The 17,269-nt window shown below is 40.7% G+C and overlaps 2 protein-coding genes across 4 annotated transcripts in view; one reads left to right on the top strand and one right to left on the bottom strand.

Moving 5' to 3' along the window:
* The window catches only part of mtnr1al (melatonin receptor type 1A like), a 31,332-nt gene that overhangs the window by 2,286 nt on the left and 11,777 nt on the right, over nucleotides 1–17,269 (bottom strand). The gene's annotated exons all lie outside the window — the stretch shown is intronic.
* Nucleotides 10,252–16,262, top strand: LOC117549735. Of its 3 annotated transcripts, none has more exons than XM_034221818.1 (3): nucleotides 10,252–10,304; nucleotides 10,382–12,806; nucleotides 14,851–16,262. In XM_034221818.1, exon 2 carries the CDS (start codon nucleotides 11,153–11,155, stop codon nucleotides 12,770–12,772), a length of 1,620 nt encoding a protein of 539 aa, XP_034077709.1. In that variant the 5' UTR covers nucleotides 10,252–10,304; nucleotides 10,382–11,152; the 3' UTR covers nucleotides 12,773–12,806; nucleotides 14,851–16,262. The 3 variants fall into 3 exon arrangements, with proteins under 3 accessions (XP_034077709.1, XP_034077716.1, XP_034077708.1); XM_034221825.1 differs by lacking the exon at nucleotides 14,851–16,262 and adding an exon at nucleotides 14,722–14,743; XM_034221817.1 differs by having other exon boundaries at nucleotides 10,382–16,262.

The raw sequence follows: 17,269 nt of genomic DNA, 5'->3' as shown, positions 1-17,269 counted from the left end.
TAAAGGAGTATTTATGCAGACCGAGCCGACAGTACGCAGCCACGTTGCAGTGAAGTGTTTCTGTATTTTCAGAACAAATACAGTTAAAATCATCTGCTTCTGACCAAGACCAGAGAGATGGTCATTGATATCCTCCGCCCCTGTGCATTCTGGGAGAGGATGAGGCTGTTGTGGAGGACTTTAAGTACCTGAGAGTGCACTTAGACAACGGACTGAACTGGAGGATCAACACTGACGCTGTGTACAAGAAGGGGATGAGCTGTCTCTATTTTCTGAGGAAGCTGAGATCCTTCCACGTGTGCAGCAAGATGCTGGAGATCTTCTACCAGTCTGTGGTTGCCAGTGCTCTCTTCTTTGCTGCTGGGTTTGTTTATGTTTACATTTTAGAATTGTTTATTTATACTCTTTTAAATTTATCTTATATGCAATGCCTTGTCAACGCAAACATTTCCCAAATTGGGATCAATAAAGTACATCTTATCTTAAAACCTCTTAAGCCCCACGGACCCGAGCTCGGGTCCGAAAATGCTATATATGTAGCAACAGTGCTATATCTGAAGTGTCATTCATGAAACTATTAATATTTCATACCCATCTGACCGGAGGAAACTTGGCTTACTGACGATACGAAAAAAGAAAAAAAAAATCGAAAAAGAAGTCTCACAAGAAGCCTCTAAATGACCCCATGTCAAAAACGGGCAATTGCTATGTCTGCTCATAACTCACAAAAACGATCATTTATAATTCATCCTTTCCGCACAAACAACACATTTTCTGAAAGCTGAGATTCCACAGATTCCATGGGTGTACACCCCATCACTACAGGCACAACATTAACCGAGCTGGCAGCCACAACATAGCAAGTAAACAATATCAGTTTTCAAATCCCTGACAATAATTAGGTCTTACCTTGGCTGTTTTGTGATCAAAAGTTGTGTTCAAAGGAATAAAAACGCTGCTCAGGGTTAATCCAATGTCTCTTGTCACTTTAAAATGATTACTGAGAATCAATCCTTTCATTCACGGCAGAAGAGTAGGTCCAACGATTAACAGTCCGTGGATTCAGCTGCGGGAGCTGCTTTTTACGCATAGCTCCCCCTCCACAGGCATGACGTATTTACGTAATTTGAAACTGCTACTCGATTCGATTGGCTCTAACGATTCAAAAAAGGTGTCAATCACCCAAATCGACCAATGGGTTCCAGAGATAGGAGTTTGCGTAAGTATAAATAAAGGCTGTATCAGCTGATTTACGCACGACCCAGTCTTTGTACGCTGTATACTAGACTATAGCGTAGCATAGGATGTCCCGCGGCGACAGGAGAGCAGAGAACGGCAGATAGATCAGCGAAACAGCAGGATTTGTTTTCTTTGTCTTCATTGTAACAATGGCAGCCAGAAAGAAGACTTTTTTGTCCGTCGAGGAGGCATTGGACATCGTATTTCAGGACTCTCCGTCGGAAGATAGTGATCTCGTCACGCACAAAGGGGACAGTAATGACTCTGATTATGAACCTCCGTCACCGGAAAGGTATGGATTCTCTCTGTTTGTATCTATTACTTATTTATTTGGTGTAAGAGTATTCATCTGTTTTTATCTTTTTGTTATTTATTTGGTGTAAGAGTGTATTCATCTATAGTAATTTCACACACGTGACAATAACACGACGGCATCCATCTTGTGATATAATGTTCTTTCACACACTCAACAACAACAAAGAAGATGGATGCCGTTTCTTGTTCTTGTTGTTGAAATAAACAAGACATATACATGTTGAATTTAACACGGTATTACATTTCATTTAGCTGACGCTTTTATCCAAAGTGACTTACAACTATATATATACACACACGCGTATATATATATATATACATACACACGTATATATATATATATATACATACACATATATATATATACATACACACATATATACATACACACATATATATACACATATATATACATACATATACATACATACATATATATACATACATACATATATATATATATACATACATATACATATATACATACATATATATATATACATACACATATATATGACAGACAGAATATTAATATTAAATATTGAACAGATTATATGAACCCTGTCTCACATAATTTACACGGTATACATTTTGAGTGATATAATGTTATTTCACACACTCAAAATTGATGTTCTGCTGTTGTTGTAGAGAAATTATTTCTGATTTGAGTTACATTTTTGAAAGTACAAGCCAGAGGATTAATCAATTTGTTTTTTCCACATTATCACAGTGAGGAAGGCGATGAAGATATGGCGTCTGGATGCCCGAGTATTATGGGGAAGATGCCACCAAGGTCAGGAGGTACTGCAGGAGGTGCTCTGATGCTGACAACTGAAGGGTGAAGACACATGTGTACTGCAGGAAGTGTCAGGTCCCTCTGTGCTTCACTACCAAAAATAACTTTTACAGGGCATGGCATGACTTACTGGAGTAATACTGTAACATTCAGGGTTTGTATAAAGTTTTTTTTTTACCCAAAAAATGCTTGTTGTATAGTGTGTTGCTAATTTTTTTTAATAAATCTGCTCCAGTTGGAGTCAAATGTTTCCTACGTTTCCTCATTTTTATTGTGCAAGTAACATGCATCTCATGCAAAGAGGGAACTTCCCACACACACCACACACACACACACTCCACACACACACACCCACTTAATTTTTATTTATTTTTTTAACAATAATTTTTTTTTTTTTTATGGAATGAATACCTATAGTGATAATTAAATGTTGTACAATGATTTTTACAGTCTGGTACCTGAAAAAGGTTAAATGGCACTGATGGAACCAAATGTACCCAAATGTGCCCAAAGCTTAGTCTGCTTGGACTTTTTTTTGCTAAATCTCTCTAAAAAGGTCAATTCTCACTTGTTTTGCCTCAATCTTGATACAGGGTACTTATTATATGTTATACTTTGGATTCCTAAAGCTTTTAGGCTACTAACCCATCATTCAAGGGTGGTTTTCACTATAAGTAATGGGTTTTATTTGGGCGGAGACAAAAATGTACACTTTTTGACTATGTTCCATCTGGATTTACTCTGACACTGAAACATCTTTATTGATTCTGACACTTCTACATCCAACTCACAGATGTGACCTTGCTTTGATAAAATAAATTATTCATATAACCCTTTTAGAAGTTAATTTATAGTCCTTTGTTTTGGGCATGTCATTTTCGAGCCTGAAACCTGAAAAACAGGCTTGGGGCTTAAGAGGTTAAAGCTCACGTATTATGATATAACTGAACTATATATTATAGGGCCATATCTATACAAAACATGTCAATCAATAAATGTGTATACTATTTATATAGCCCATTATCACAAATGTTACATTTGTCTCAGTGGACTTCACAGTTTGTGCAGAATATCAGTATGACAATACGACACCCTCTGTCCTTAGACCCTCTGTCCTTAGACCCTCTGTCCTTAGACCCTCACATCGTACAAGGAAACACTTCCGGAGAAAACCCACAGTTTAAAGGGAGAAATGGGAGAAACCTCAGGGAGAGCAACAGAGGAGGGATCCCTCTCCCAGGACGGACAGACGTGCAATAGATGCCGTGTATAAATCCAAGAGATAATACATTTACAGCATATAGACCGAATGTTAGGAAATGCATGTGTCTGTAATAAGACAGGGTTGCCAACTTTGGGTACCTGGCTGGACTGAGATTTTGATATCATGGGTTTAATTACACATATGCGCACAAAATGACTGCTATCGTGTTAGCAGCGGGACCTTAGCGTATATATAGGATACAATATATACAAATACACAATATTGGACACAGACTATAAAGGGCACACAGTTTCCTTCACTAATGAAAGTCAAACACATTGTTTCCACTGTTTTATTGTGTGCCTGTCGCGATAAGCAAATAATTGACTTATCGGCTCCGGAGTATTTGTGTTGGGTAATCTATGGTAGGGCTAACCCATACAGTGGTGGGGCTCAAATCAGTATTTGCAATGTAATTACATACCCGCTCCCCTTGACAGTGAAACGCCACGCGTGAGGTTTAGATTATTTCCCTGTCTCAATCCAAATTGAACTGTATGAAATAAAAAGGCACATTTGTCTTGTAGTAAATAAAAAGGGCGACCTGGAGCCAATCCTGCAATTTCCCCACAAGTGAAAGAGTTGACATACTGAAAACCCAACCCCTGAAGGGTGGTCTGGGGAGATTCTCCCCAAGGAGATTTTTTGAAATACTAACATAAAATACACATTCTGGTACTCTCTTGAGAAGACAAATAAATAAATCTATTGCTACACCACATATTTAAAAAAATGAATGCCATTTTAGTTTTTTGTTACTTTGTTCTGAAAGCTGAACCTGCTGCTCCTCACAGAGAGAAGAGGGAAGAGGCTGTGAATTACTTTACATTGTGGATAAGGGTGGATAGCCCCCATTGTTCTATGTGTCAAAATGAAAGACAGCCCACACACCTATCGATCACCAAACCGTGGGGTCTTATTTCATTACGTGTTGATTTCTATGTAGAGATGTACTACAGCAAAGGTATTCTCCGTCGGGACTTCCTGCAACAACACCACGCCGTTATCTTGATTCTGATTGGCCAGAAGACATTATCAAAGATGTTCTATTGAGAAGACGATTACTACGTGACAACAGTTTTCAAAACCGTTTCTAGTCTTCGGTATTCTTGTTTTGGCATGAGAATAGTTTGGGCAGCGTGAGAGCGTGAGATTGAGAGTGAAAGCGTGTGTCACACGCCAGATGCGTGAGAGTTGGCAACCCTGAATAAGAAGATGAATCCACGAGGATGTCAAAAATCCTGTGGGAGCCATCAGGGAAGTAGTATGATGAGAGTCTGGCAGGACCGCAGATACTGGTTCAGCCACGACTCGAAGTCCAGGACTCAGATCCAGGACTCAGGATCCAGGACTCAGGATCCAGGACTCAGGATCCAGGACTCAGGATCCAGGACTCAGGATCCTTGACTCAGGATGCAGGATCCAGGACCACAGCAACAGGATCAAACATGTCTCTGAAGTGTTTTGCTCCAAATACTCAGCCAAATGCTGCCTTGATGAAACGCCATATTAGGTTCCAAACCACATCAAGCATTATTTCTGAAACAGTACGGAGCTGAAATACTTTTTCTCTCACGTGTTTTCCACAAGGGGAATGAGTACCTTTTTGTATCCTGCTTCTTTACACATACTCAAAAAGAGCATTTTGCATAATAGGTGACCTTTAAGTCCCTCCTGTGTCCAAGTGTGCAACGTAACAACATTCAGAGCTAATGACTTCAGATCTCAGTAACAGTCTGACTCTCAGAGCTGCTGCGGGTCTAAACCCTCCCTTCTTCTCGGCTGCTGTAATGAATTGGTGGAAAGCGTTTATTAAATGATGACATCTTCAAACCCAGAGGAGTGTGTGATGGCAGCGTTATGAACACCTTGTTTTGCTAAACAATGCAGCAGCATTCAGTATTTATCACCCCCTGAATCCATCTTCATTATGAACGAGCCTTATCGTTCTTTATTCTGCACGGCAACTACTTCACCTTATTGATGTCTTATAAAGAAAAGACCTCGGAGCAAAGAGACTCGTTAACCGGGAGTCTATTTGTGTTGGAACGTGCTTTTGTCCTAATTATTTTTGTGTCCTTTGTGACGACTCCTAACAAGGTAGATGTGCTTTATGTTAATCAGTGAGGACCAGAAAGGCTGCCAGGGTAAGAAGGTACATTTTCTGTGTAGTTCAGTTACTCACCTGCTGCTTCACCTGCTCCAGGGTTATCACACATTGCCTCTGTTTGTGTTGGTACTACATTTATCAACATTTACTTGGCAAAGAAACAGGTTTTAAGCACATTTGAATCACCAATATGTGATTAGTTTATCCTAATGATGTATTTGGGGGATTGTATGGCAGTGTTAGGAGACGTGGGAAGCTGCTGGTTGGTTTAAAAAACACATGTCGATGTTTTTATAATTTCTCTCTGCCTGAACGTAGACACAGATCCTCGCTGCAGGTTTGAACCATATGGTGTTTAATAATTATTATAATTTAAACTTTGAGAGCCTCCAAATGACCGACAGCTAGAACATTAGCTGACTAGCCTGTTAATAATAATAATAATAATAATAATGCATTTTATTTATGGGCGCCTTTCAAAGTTCTCAAGGACACCTTACAGAGCATAATTAAAAACAATCAACAAAGAAGAGCACACAGTAATACAAGACTCAAAAAAAAAACTTAAATAACAGAGACTTAAAAACAACAATCAGTTTAGCAGAGATTAAGAAATAGAATACGCCAGTTTAAAAAGGTGTGTTTTCAGGCTGGATTTGAAGGGTGGGAGGGAGTCCATATTGCGGATGTCTTGTGGGAGAGAGTTCCAGAGACCGGGGGCAGAGTGGCTGAAGGCTCGTGACCCCATGGTGATCAGGCGGGCAGAAGGTACAGTGAGTTGGAAGGCAGAGGAGGATCGGAGAGTACGAGAGGGAGTGTAGATGTGAAGGAGCTCAGAGAGATATGGAGGGGCAAGAGTGTGAAGGGCCTTGAAGGTGAGGAGCAACACTTTGAAGTCTATGCAGTGCTTTACGGGGAGCCAATGGAGTTGTTGGAGAACCGGAGTGATATGATTAATGAAAGGAGTTCTGGTGATGATACGGGCGGCTGAGTTTTGGACCTGTTGGAGCTTACGTAGGGATTTCTGAGGAAGACCAGAGAGGATGGAGTTGCAATAATCGATACGGGACGTAACGAGGGCGTGGACGAGGATGGCGGTGCTGTTGGGTGTGAGTGACGGGCGGAGGCGGTTAATATTGCGGAGGTGGAAGTAGGCAGATCGAGTGATGTTGTTGATGTGAGCTTCAAATGATAAGGTGCTGTCAAGGATGACACCCAGACTCTTAACTTGGGGGGAGGGTGAGACTGTGGAATTGTCAATAGTGAGGAAGAATTTGTCAGTTTTAGCCAGAGTGGACTTGGAGCCAACTAGGAGAAACTCGGTTTTATCACTGTTGAGTTTTAAGAAGTTGGATGAGAACCAGGATTTGATTTCCAGTAAGCAGTCGGAAAGGGCAGTGGGGGGGAGAGTGGAAGTGGGTTTGGTGGAAAAATAGAGCTGGGTGTCATCCGCGTAGCAGTGAAATTGGATTGCGTATTTTCTGAAGATATGGCCGAGAGGTAGGAGGTAGATGATAAATAGGAGGGGGCCCAAGACAGAACCCTGAGGAACACCAGTGAAGACTGGATGGGACTGTGATTTGAAGTGTTTGAGTTGGACAAAGTGAGTACGGCCGGAGAGGAAAGATCTAAACCAGGTGTGGGATGTGCCAGTGATACCAATGGAAGATAATCTGTGAAGGAGGATGTGGTGTGAGATGGTGTCAAAGGCTGCAGTCAGGTCAAGGAGGATGAGTATCGATAAGAGCCCAGAGTCAGCTGCTACTAGGAGATCGTTTGTGATTTTAACCATGGCCGTCTCTGTACTGTGTGAGGAGCGGAAGCCAGACTGAAATTCTTCAAAAAGATTATAGTTGTTCAGATGAGTGTGGACTTGGGCTGCAACTGTTTTTTCGAGTATCTTGGAGACAAATGGTAAATTAGAGATTGGGCGGAAATTATTCAAGTTGTTGGGGTCCGCACCAGGTTTCTTGAGAATAGGGGTTATTGCACCTGTTTTGAGGGATGAGGGGACGAGACCAGAGGTAAGGGAGGAGTGAATTATCTCGGTAATTAAAGCGGAGAGAGAAGGTAGACATGCTTTAACTAGGTGGGTAGGAAGGGGGTCAAGCTGGCAGGTGGATGATTTTGATTTCCGAATGAGATTTGATATTTCAGCGACAGTGGGAAGTTCGAAGCTGGATAGTGGGGAGGAGAAGGGAGCATACGGAGTTGAGTGAAGTGATGTATAGCTGGAGGAGGTCAGTTGCTGGTGAATATTTTTGATTTTGGCATTGAAAAAGGTCATGAAGGTGTTACATTGAGAGGTTGAGTACAGGTGGGGTGCAAGAGAGGCCGGTGGCTGTAGAATGCTGTTGACTGTAGAGAACAGAGTTCTGGTGTTTCCTTCACCTAACCTAATTAAATTGGCATAGTATCCTGTTAGACGTTAGCCTTCTTCTCCATCCATCTCTTCTCCCCTCGCTTCCCCTACAGGTTGATATAATATACAGAGTAATACTGATCTGATGCGGTCACAGCTGCGTGAAGAGTACGAGTATTCATGGTCTACTGTATACGTTGTACTTGTTAATGCTGTTTTAATTCTATTTTGAGATGTTTAAATTATAGTATTGTTTATTTCTACTCTTCAATTTCTACTTATGTGCAATGCCTTGTTTTGTTGTTTTTGATGCTGCTGCAACGCAAACATTTCCAAATTTGGGATCAATAAAGTACCTCTTATCATCTTATCTTAGTTTTCCAGTGTTTTATAATCAAGGATTTAGACTTGTGCCTCCATCATCATCATCATCATCATCATCATCATCATCATCATCATCATCATCATCATCATCATCATCATCATTTAAAGAGACTCTAGGTCCATTTTTAAAAGACGTACAAATAGAATAGAATATAGAAATAGAAATATAGAATATAAAATAGAAATTAATAGAAATAATTTAATAATTTAATAATTAATTAAAGATTAATAATTTAATCTCAAATAGAAATTAAAAAGGCAGTTACCAATGTTTCCACAGAGGTGGCTGGTATCGTACAGAACTGAGACACGGATTTGAAAGCAGCATAATGACAGAGTGAAGAGAAACATTCAATCGAGAGATGAATTTGTTCATCAGATTTCTCAAGAGAGCATGGAACGTGTTGACTCGTGCTTTACAGAACATTTCACTGCACCGCCTTGGTTTTCTAAGCAGTATACGCAGACAGTCCTTATAAGCAACCTGGAGCTTCTGGAGGCTCGCCTTCTTAAACTTGACCCACAAGGGGGCAGCTAAACTTCACGGCTCCCTGTGGACTTCTTTCACCTCAACATGGAGCTGCTTTTCTGCACTATAAGTTGCTGATACCTTGTGAAATATATGCACCAACAAGGGAAGGAAGCTAATAAACAATGTTGGATTACAAAAACGTTTCTTGCTGGAACAATATCTTCTAGTGATGCCTACTGAACGTACATTTTGTTTGTTTCTTTATGGCTCCACACGGCTAATTTAATCCTAAATCAATGGGGTAAATCATGTAGAGAACTAAGAAGACATCAATGTACATGTAGCAATATCAGCTTTAAAGTCATAATTACCACAGAGCAAATCAGGTTATTATGAAGTAAAGATGCTTAAAACCAAACAAATATGGATTTCTCAAATCGGGGACTTTTTTAATTGCTTAGTGTTTTATAACAAAAGGTATAGCTGTATTTAGCCGTCTGATGATCTTACGTTCAGTCTCCCAATATGACTTTCACTTCTTCTTAACACCGTCAGACAGCAAGAAGCTCCTAATGACACAACCGTTGTGCTAATTAATCTTTTCATTAAGACCAGTTATGAATGAATGGGCAGAGATTTCTTTCAGCCTGGTGTGATCTATACTGTAGTTTGGAGTTTTTTCCACATTGTATGCAGCGAGTCGAATGGAAATCTAATCAGCTCTTCGTCTTCGTGGCGGAAACACGTGTTTCCGCCACGTGTTAATCAATTAGTGATTCAAATTAATCAAAGGGGGGAATGTTATGGAAATTGTGTGATCAAGTGTATTAACATTGCAGACTGTAAACTGTTCCTCTGATTAGGTCACAGCATGGGAGAGATTCTTAAATGTATGTGTGGTCAACAGAGGGGGTAAGGTTTTTGCATACTGTGGCTGAGGGGTATCTGTATATCCCATTATCTTGTATTGAGTGAAGGTTTTTGCATACTGTGGCTGAGGGGTATCTGTTTATCCCATTGTCTTGTATTGAGTGAAGGTTTTTGCATACTGTGGCTGAGGGGTATCTGTATATCCCATTATCTTGTATTGAGTGAAGGTTTTTGCATACTGTGGCTGAGGGGTATCTGTATATCCCATTGGCTTGTATTGAGTGAAGGTTTTTGCATACTGTGGCTGAGGGGTATCTGTTTATCCCATTGTCTGGTATTGAGTGAAGGTTTTGCATACTGTGTCAGAGGGGGTGTCAGCTGGCTTCCCAGAATGTTGTTGTAATGTAAATCTGCTTTGATGTCCTCCTATAAAGAGAGACTGTTTCCCTCAGAAAGGTACGTGCTCTTTTGGAGGAGACGTCATACTTGCAAGTATAAAGATCCTTATTGCTTTTAATACGAATATTGTGTTGCTGTACGTTTGTTACCTTACTGATTATTCTCTCTAGACCACAGCTGATTAGAAAGCCGCTACGACATTTGGGGGATCGTCCGGGATTGTCTACTTGAGGAATTACTGTGAGACGTCCTCTCCGGGTAAACTGTGCACAGCCAGTGACTTGGTCCTGGAGGCAAACCTCTCCCTGGAGGAAAGTAACTGATCGCAGGGAAGAGCAGAAGCCGCCTGAAGAGAGGGGGATCACAGTCTTTCTCGGTACGAAATTTTTCCAAGGGAATAATAATTTGTTTTCAAAAAGAGGAGAAAAGGTGAGAGCACAATATTTGTATTGAAAGGAACAATTCAAAGTTAACTGGCTGAGGGCTGACGAGCAAATACATTTTTGGTACATTAATCGAGTGTAAGACAAAACAGTTTTGGTAACTGTTTAGACAAAACAGTTTTGGTAACTGTAGCAGTTTTGGTAACTGTTTAGAAAGCGCTATATAGAAGAGTTATTGATGGTGTTTGGTACACACAATAATTCACGACGTCAAAACAGTTTTGGGAACTGTAGCAGTTGTGGTAACTGTTTAGAAAGCGCTATATAGAAGATAAAGGCCTATGAGGAATATATATATTAAGTGATCACGCGTAGTAATTATAGTTATAAGAAAATTAAGATAATCTTGAGTAAAAATGTGTAATTTCAATATATGTATGTTTTTAACCTAAGTAAACACATTTCAGGTGTTGTTTACTGATTTCCTGTATTTTAAAGTGGGATTTTTTGTTGTTTTGGGCAATATATTTCTATATTTCTAAATACAAAAAATTAAAGATGGGAAAGTCAAATAGCAAAAAGGTAATTTTGGAGTATGAAGGGTGTGCAAAGGTAATGTGCAACAAGCATGGTGCTTGGACATGTACATATTTAAATGTGTGGGTGAAAAATGGTTTTCCTGACAATGGCAGTTTAAGTCTAAATCAGTTAGAAAAATTAAGACAGGGTTTAGAAAAAGTAGAGAAGAAACACACAAAAAGAAATATGGGTTGGAAGGCATTTGGAATGTGGAAAACGGAGGCCATGATCCGGGAAAATCAGAAAAATAAGGGAGAACAGGGGGGTGGTGTAATTAAACCTCAGTGTGCTAGAATCCCTTTAGGCAAAGTCGATGGCGATCTGGACTGTCCCTCTGGTTGTCAAATTCAGGCCCCCGACCTGCCTGAGCTGGACGCACCAGGCCCTCACCGAGTTCTCCATTCTCCTCCACCGTACGATGAACAAAGAGTGGAACAGACGACTGCAAAGCTGTATCCAGACCTGCCTTCCCCCACGGCCCAACCGGTGGCGTCCAGAACCAGACAACAGGCGGAGAGGGATTTTTTTGTTACCAGCCCCACAGCAAAAGGGTGCAAAGCTCCATTGGAGCCACAAGCTTCAGTACCAGAGCATACATTAAACCCGGAAGGACCATCTTCAAGTTGGGCAACAGTACAGGACATGAAAGACAGTTGCATCTTGATGCCCATGGTGGAAGTGCCAAATCCTAGGGGAGATGCAAATGATCCACAAATCATGTATGTTTTCCGCCCCTGGTCTCCAGGGGACATGAAGGATGTTATAAATGACCTGCCAAATCCTGTGGAGAGCGGAGGAGTGGAGTTTGGGGCTCAACTGCTTGAACTCATACAGCAACACCGCCCTTCCCTGAGAGAACTTGAGAGACTTTTAATAGGCAAGCTGAAGTTGAAATGGGGAGCAGTGAAAGGAGATTGGCCTGGTGTGGATCACAGATATGACTGGGCCAATGCTGCTCCATATCGACTGAAAATTAATGGATTAATTCAGAGACTTGAAAATTACTACCAGAAACGGATGGACTGGGGAAAAGTTAAAGACTGTGCCCAGAGGGTGGGTGAGTCTGTTACTGACACAGCGGGATGGTGCGTCCTCCTGGTGACAATGACAGTCCATATGAACAGCAGGAAAAAAACATGCCTTATGGAGGGCTTGTTGCCCGAAATTAAGAAATATGTTCAAAAACACTGCATTGAACTAGAAAGAGGAAGATTGGAGCCTGTCCTCACCTATGCCCGCCATGCTGAAAAGGTGATGAACAATGCTAATGAAGAATTAAAGACAATTAAGAATAAGATGGGAGAGCGTTTGCAGATGGCACAACTCCAAGCTTATGAGCAGCAGATTAACAGGGGCAGAGGGAAACGCAGAGGTGGATATCGAGGCAGAGAAAGAGCACCCAGTAGAGGAAAAGGCAGAGGTTACGAACAAAGGGGATGTTTTCGGGGTGGTTCATTTGAACATCGGATCAAAGACTGTCCAGAAGAGGAGGAGGAGGAGATGGATGACGAGTGGCAACATGGTCCAGAAGAAGGTGTAACAGTTTCACACCCGCAAGGCCGAAAAGCAACAGGAGGTCGAGGACAAAGGGGTTTATGACAACTGGAGGAGACAGGAAGGGAACTGGAAATGAGTGAGTTTGGCACATAAACACACTTACTCACTAATGCACACAAAAAGGGACCACATTAAAGAACTTGAACTGGCTTGTTAAATATAAAACATTGTTTTATTCTGCAAGCATTGAGCAATCAAGCAAGTAAATTACAAATAGCAGAAAAGAGGATATTATTTAAAGTAAAATGAGAAAATAAACTTAAAACACACTGTAGGCACTGTAGGAGTACAGGGTAGAACACATTCTTTGATCTTTTCTCATATTGACCAATTATTCTTTTATTCATGTGTGAACTTGGAAGTGTTTTAATTTGTAAACATATTGATCTACAGTTTAAAGGGAGAGTTTATACCACCTGTAGATACATATTCGGATTAGCAGTGGTTTGAGCATAGATATTTCTAAAAGGGAAATAACTGTTGTCTGTAGTTTGAAATGCAGAGTTTTTAAAAAGACACTTTGGGCAAATAGGAATGACAAATTAAATTTAGAAGAAGCAATATAACTGTGAGCAAACATGTGGGGCCCTTGGATCACTCATTGTAATGGTGCATATTCTTGGCAACCGACATCTGTGGGGAGAAGGGGTAATTTTACCCACCCTTCAGATGTTTTCAAAAATCTTATCTGCACCTTCCTAGGGAAGCATGCAAAGCACCAGTTTATGAGTTTAAAAAGACCAGCGCCACCACCTTCCAGTGGACATCCGCTTAATTAGTGATGAAGAAGAAGAAGATGTTACGCCCAAATTGTGGGCTGATCTCAAATATGGTATTTATTAAAACATACCTGCCATAGTGATAAACTCCTTAATTCGACTACAGACCATGTCAAATATAATAAGCCACACGAACAGGACACCATATAAGGAAAGGAGTAATTGTGACATGTTCCCATAGTTCCACACATTACTCCCGTGGTTAAAAGGTTTAAATGTTTCTTTAAGTAGACCAGAATTGAAAATAAATAAATGTAATGAATTATGAAATACATTGCAGAGTTACACGGATCCTAATAATGTTTTGAAGATAATAGTTATGTGCACACGTTTCTGAAATAGATCTATTAGAGATTTTAATATAGATTAGGTGTTAATAAACTGCAGTAGTAGTACTATGAGGAAATATGGGAAGCAGCTGTCCAAATGAAAAGTTAGATCCATCTTGAAAATTATAGTTGTAATTCTGAAGAAATAAATGATGGCACTCAGCATATGTCAGGCTTTTGTAGACAAAGGATACCTGCCTATGCTGAGATATTCAGTCTCTGCAGAGCATGACAAATGACCAAAAGACTGAGACCAAATGACCTTTGACCCCGACTGACAGTGCTACTTGACAAAAGCACTGTCAATGACTGACTATGGGGTGAACCTGACCGAACCTGACTTGACAACCAGACAGTATGAGTGTGAATGTATGTCTACATGTGATCAGTCTAACTGCATGATTCTAAAACAATAACTAACTAAGCATGTTTTGGACTAACACATGATTTTGGGGCTTTGTGGGAAACGAGAGGATTCCTAAAGTCCACGAGCTGGAAAACCGCACATATGCAATTTACTTCCACCGGAGGTGGAAATTCAAAAGTGTGGGGCTCAAACTAAATCTCAAGATTCTGTTTTATTTTAGGACTGGTTGAAGGAGAGAAACACGCCTTCTCACTGAAGTGTTTATTGTGGAAATAATAATGGAGTTTTTTTTTTTTTTACACATATGTTGATGTGTAAAAGGGGGGAGTAGCCAATAATGTCAACATGGCTGCTCATATAAGCTCATACAACTAACAATTCACAATTTAAATTTTTCATTTAAGTTCAAACTGACCATTGGATGATGGATTTTAAATGGACGTGCTCCGTGTGTGAGGATAAGATACTGTTTGATGATTGTTGACATGTTTTTAAATATTGATTGAATTATAACAGGTAACGCAGATGCAGAAGCAGTGGCTAAGGTGTTACTGTGAGACATTTTATGACAGTATGTTGGATTTCTGCATTCGTTTTTATGCTTGTTAAGATCCAAGCACTGACAGGTAGAAGCAATTTTGGCAGCATGGTGCGATTGGAGGGACTTCTGCATACGATCCAAGCGGTGACTGGGTCGTGGTGAAGGACTGCAAGAGACGCCATTGGAGGAAGCCTCGGTGGACCGGGCCTTTCCAGGTTTTGCTGGTGACCAACTCAGCTGTGAAGGTTGCTGAGAGGACAACTTGGATTCACGCCAGTCACTGCAGGAAGGCGCCACCCTTGGAGGAACATATTATTCCGGAGGATCCACAGGGCAATTAAACTGAGCTTTGACGACATCTTCGGCTACAAGGGATTCGGAGCATGGAGTCGATATGGAAGAAATGGAGTCCATTCAGGAGAATGGGGAATGGCACAAGAGATGGCATTTGCTGCCTAATTATCATAATCTGCATCATGTCATGTTCTTTGCTATTGTGGGCGGAGTCACACTAGGAAAAAATAGACATTGTTAAAACTATGCCCAGTAGAAGCCTCACTGCAACATCAGAAAAACATGATGAGCTACGGAGGCAGAAGAGGAATGTATATGATGGGAAGAAATGGAAGCCTTGGGGATTTGACTCTGACTCAATAGGGGATCCAGGCGAGGGGGATAGGAACTCCTGGTATTCTTTCCTGACTTATCTTGCAAGACAGACAAGTTCGGGAAATTCCTCCATTCTGGCAATACAGGGTCCCCCTGTGTCATGGTCTGAGTTATTTTCGCTTAGATCCACTCCATCAGTGTGTCTGCCAGAGATTTTGGCAGTTGTACATTATTATTCTAGTTTTGATTGGGACTCTGAGGATCTGATGCAGGAGCGACACAGGTGCTCAATGGAAACTCGGAGCTTTTGGAAAATCAGGAAAATGCAAGTGGACAGTGAAATTCTAAACTGTATTTTGTGGTATTGTTCGAATTTGCAACCCCAGCGTGATCCCGAAAATACTATGCTATCAGAACCAGTAGAAGCTCCTATAACTCATCCAAATGCATCAACCTTTCCTTGTGTATGTAACAATGGCACGGGCCAAAAGTGTTAGGTTTTTCAAGCTGTATTCGACCATTAGGTGGTTTGTCAATGAAAGGTAGACATGGCAAATTGGGAAACACTAACTTGGTGAATATTACATTCAGGAATAATAAGATGATTCAAGTAAATGATATATTGTATACAAACATGTCTTTAGGACTACCCTGAATACAAAATTCATACTGGCTGTGTGGTGTAGATGCGTACTATTATTTGCCTAAAAATTGGAATGGCTGTTGTCAACATGTAAATCTCACCATTGCTAACTTAATGTTTCTAACAGAAACGAAGAATGACCATGTAGGTCAGGGGTATTCAACTACAATTCAACGAGGTCCAGTTAGAGAAAATGTCCCCATGCAAAGGTCCGGAACATCAAAATGTCTAACTTGCTATATGAATTAGTGTGATATATATTGAAGTAGCCTGTAGCTTTATCAACGTTTGCATGTAATCAACAACTGACTGCCAATCAAATAAAGAAAGTAAAATTCATAAACAACAATATGTATTGTCAATTAACATTTAACTATACAGATATACAGTAAATACTGTGGATATGTGTAATGTTCCTCTCGGGCTGCATTTAAAAATAAAATAGAGGAAATAAATAAAATAGCTTTTGAAAATGTGTGCATCTTAAAAGTGCTTCATTTTAGATAAATAAAATAAAGTGTAGCAGCAGCTTGAGTTTCCCTTTTTCTTTGTTAACCGTTTCACATCATGACTTAACAGTTTCAGCCGATTATAGAACATATCAGTCTTTACATCATAACAATTGAACAGTTTTAAAGTTTCTCTTTCTTTCCCTCTTATATTGCAGTCCCTCACTCGCTTTTTTTGTTCAGTGCGAGAATTGAGCTCGAGCTTGGCCTGCCAGGAGTTTAGATCTGTGCTGAAATGGTGTCAGGGCCATTCTCATACACACATGCAAGTGCTAATTGGTTAGCCTCGGTTAGCCTGCGCTGGAACGATATTTAGTTTGTATTTTAATCCTGGTGGACTGATCATATTGGCCTCTGAGACTGCTTTGACCTCAGTTCTGACTTGAGAGGGAATCTCATAGTGGCGTTTTGGCACTTTTAATGAGCGCCACGGTCTCTGAACAAATGAGACACACTGGTTCTGTGCTCCCAGTGGGTAGGATGAACATGTATGAGTCCGTCCACTCAGGGTTAAAAGCTCTGTTCTCACTGTCCACTTCCCTCTTCTTGGAGAGCGCCATGTGTAATTATTTGTCTCTTCCTGTCTGCCGCTAACACGCCTGTTCACTCTCCTCTCCGCTTCTCTCCCTGTATCGCTAATTATTCTCTTCACTCACTTTCCTCTCCGCTTCTCTCTGGCGCGCTCTCATCTCTTCTTCTGTGTTTCTCTCCCTGTATCGCTCACTCCTCTCTTTCGCCCCCTGTCGGCGGCGGTTAAAATAG

Source organism: Gymnodraco acuticeps, unplaced genomic scaffold, assembly GCF_902827175.1.
Source record: "Gymnodraco acuticeps unplaced genomic scaffold, fGymAcu1.1, whole genome shotgun sequence".
NCBI classification, from domain to species: Eukaryota; Metazoa; Chordata; class Actinopteri; order Perciformes; family Bathydraconidae; genus Gymnodraco; species Gymnodraco acuticeps.
This window is presented reverse-complemented; position numbering and strand designations above follow the sequence as displayed.

What these genes read in the sequence shown, in the direction of transcription:
- LOC117549735 (XM_034221818.1), top strand. Translation starts at nt 11,153, where the DNA reads ATGGGAAAGTCAAATAGCAAAAAGGTAATTTTGGAGTATGAAGGGTGT.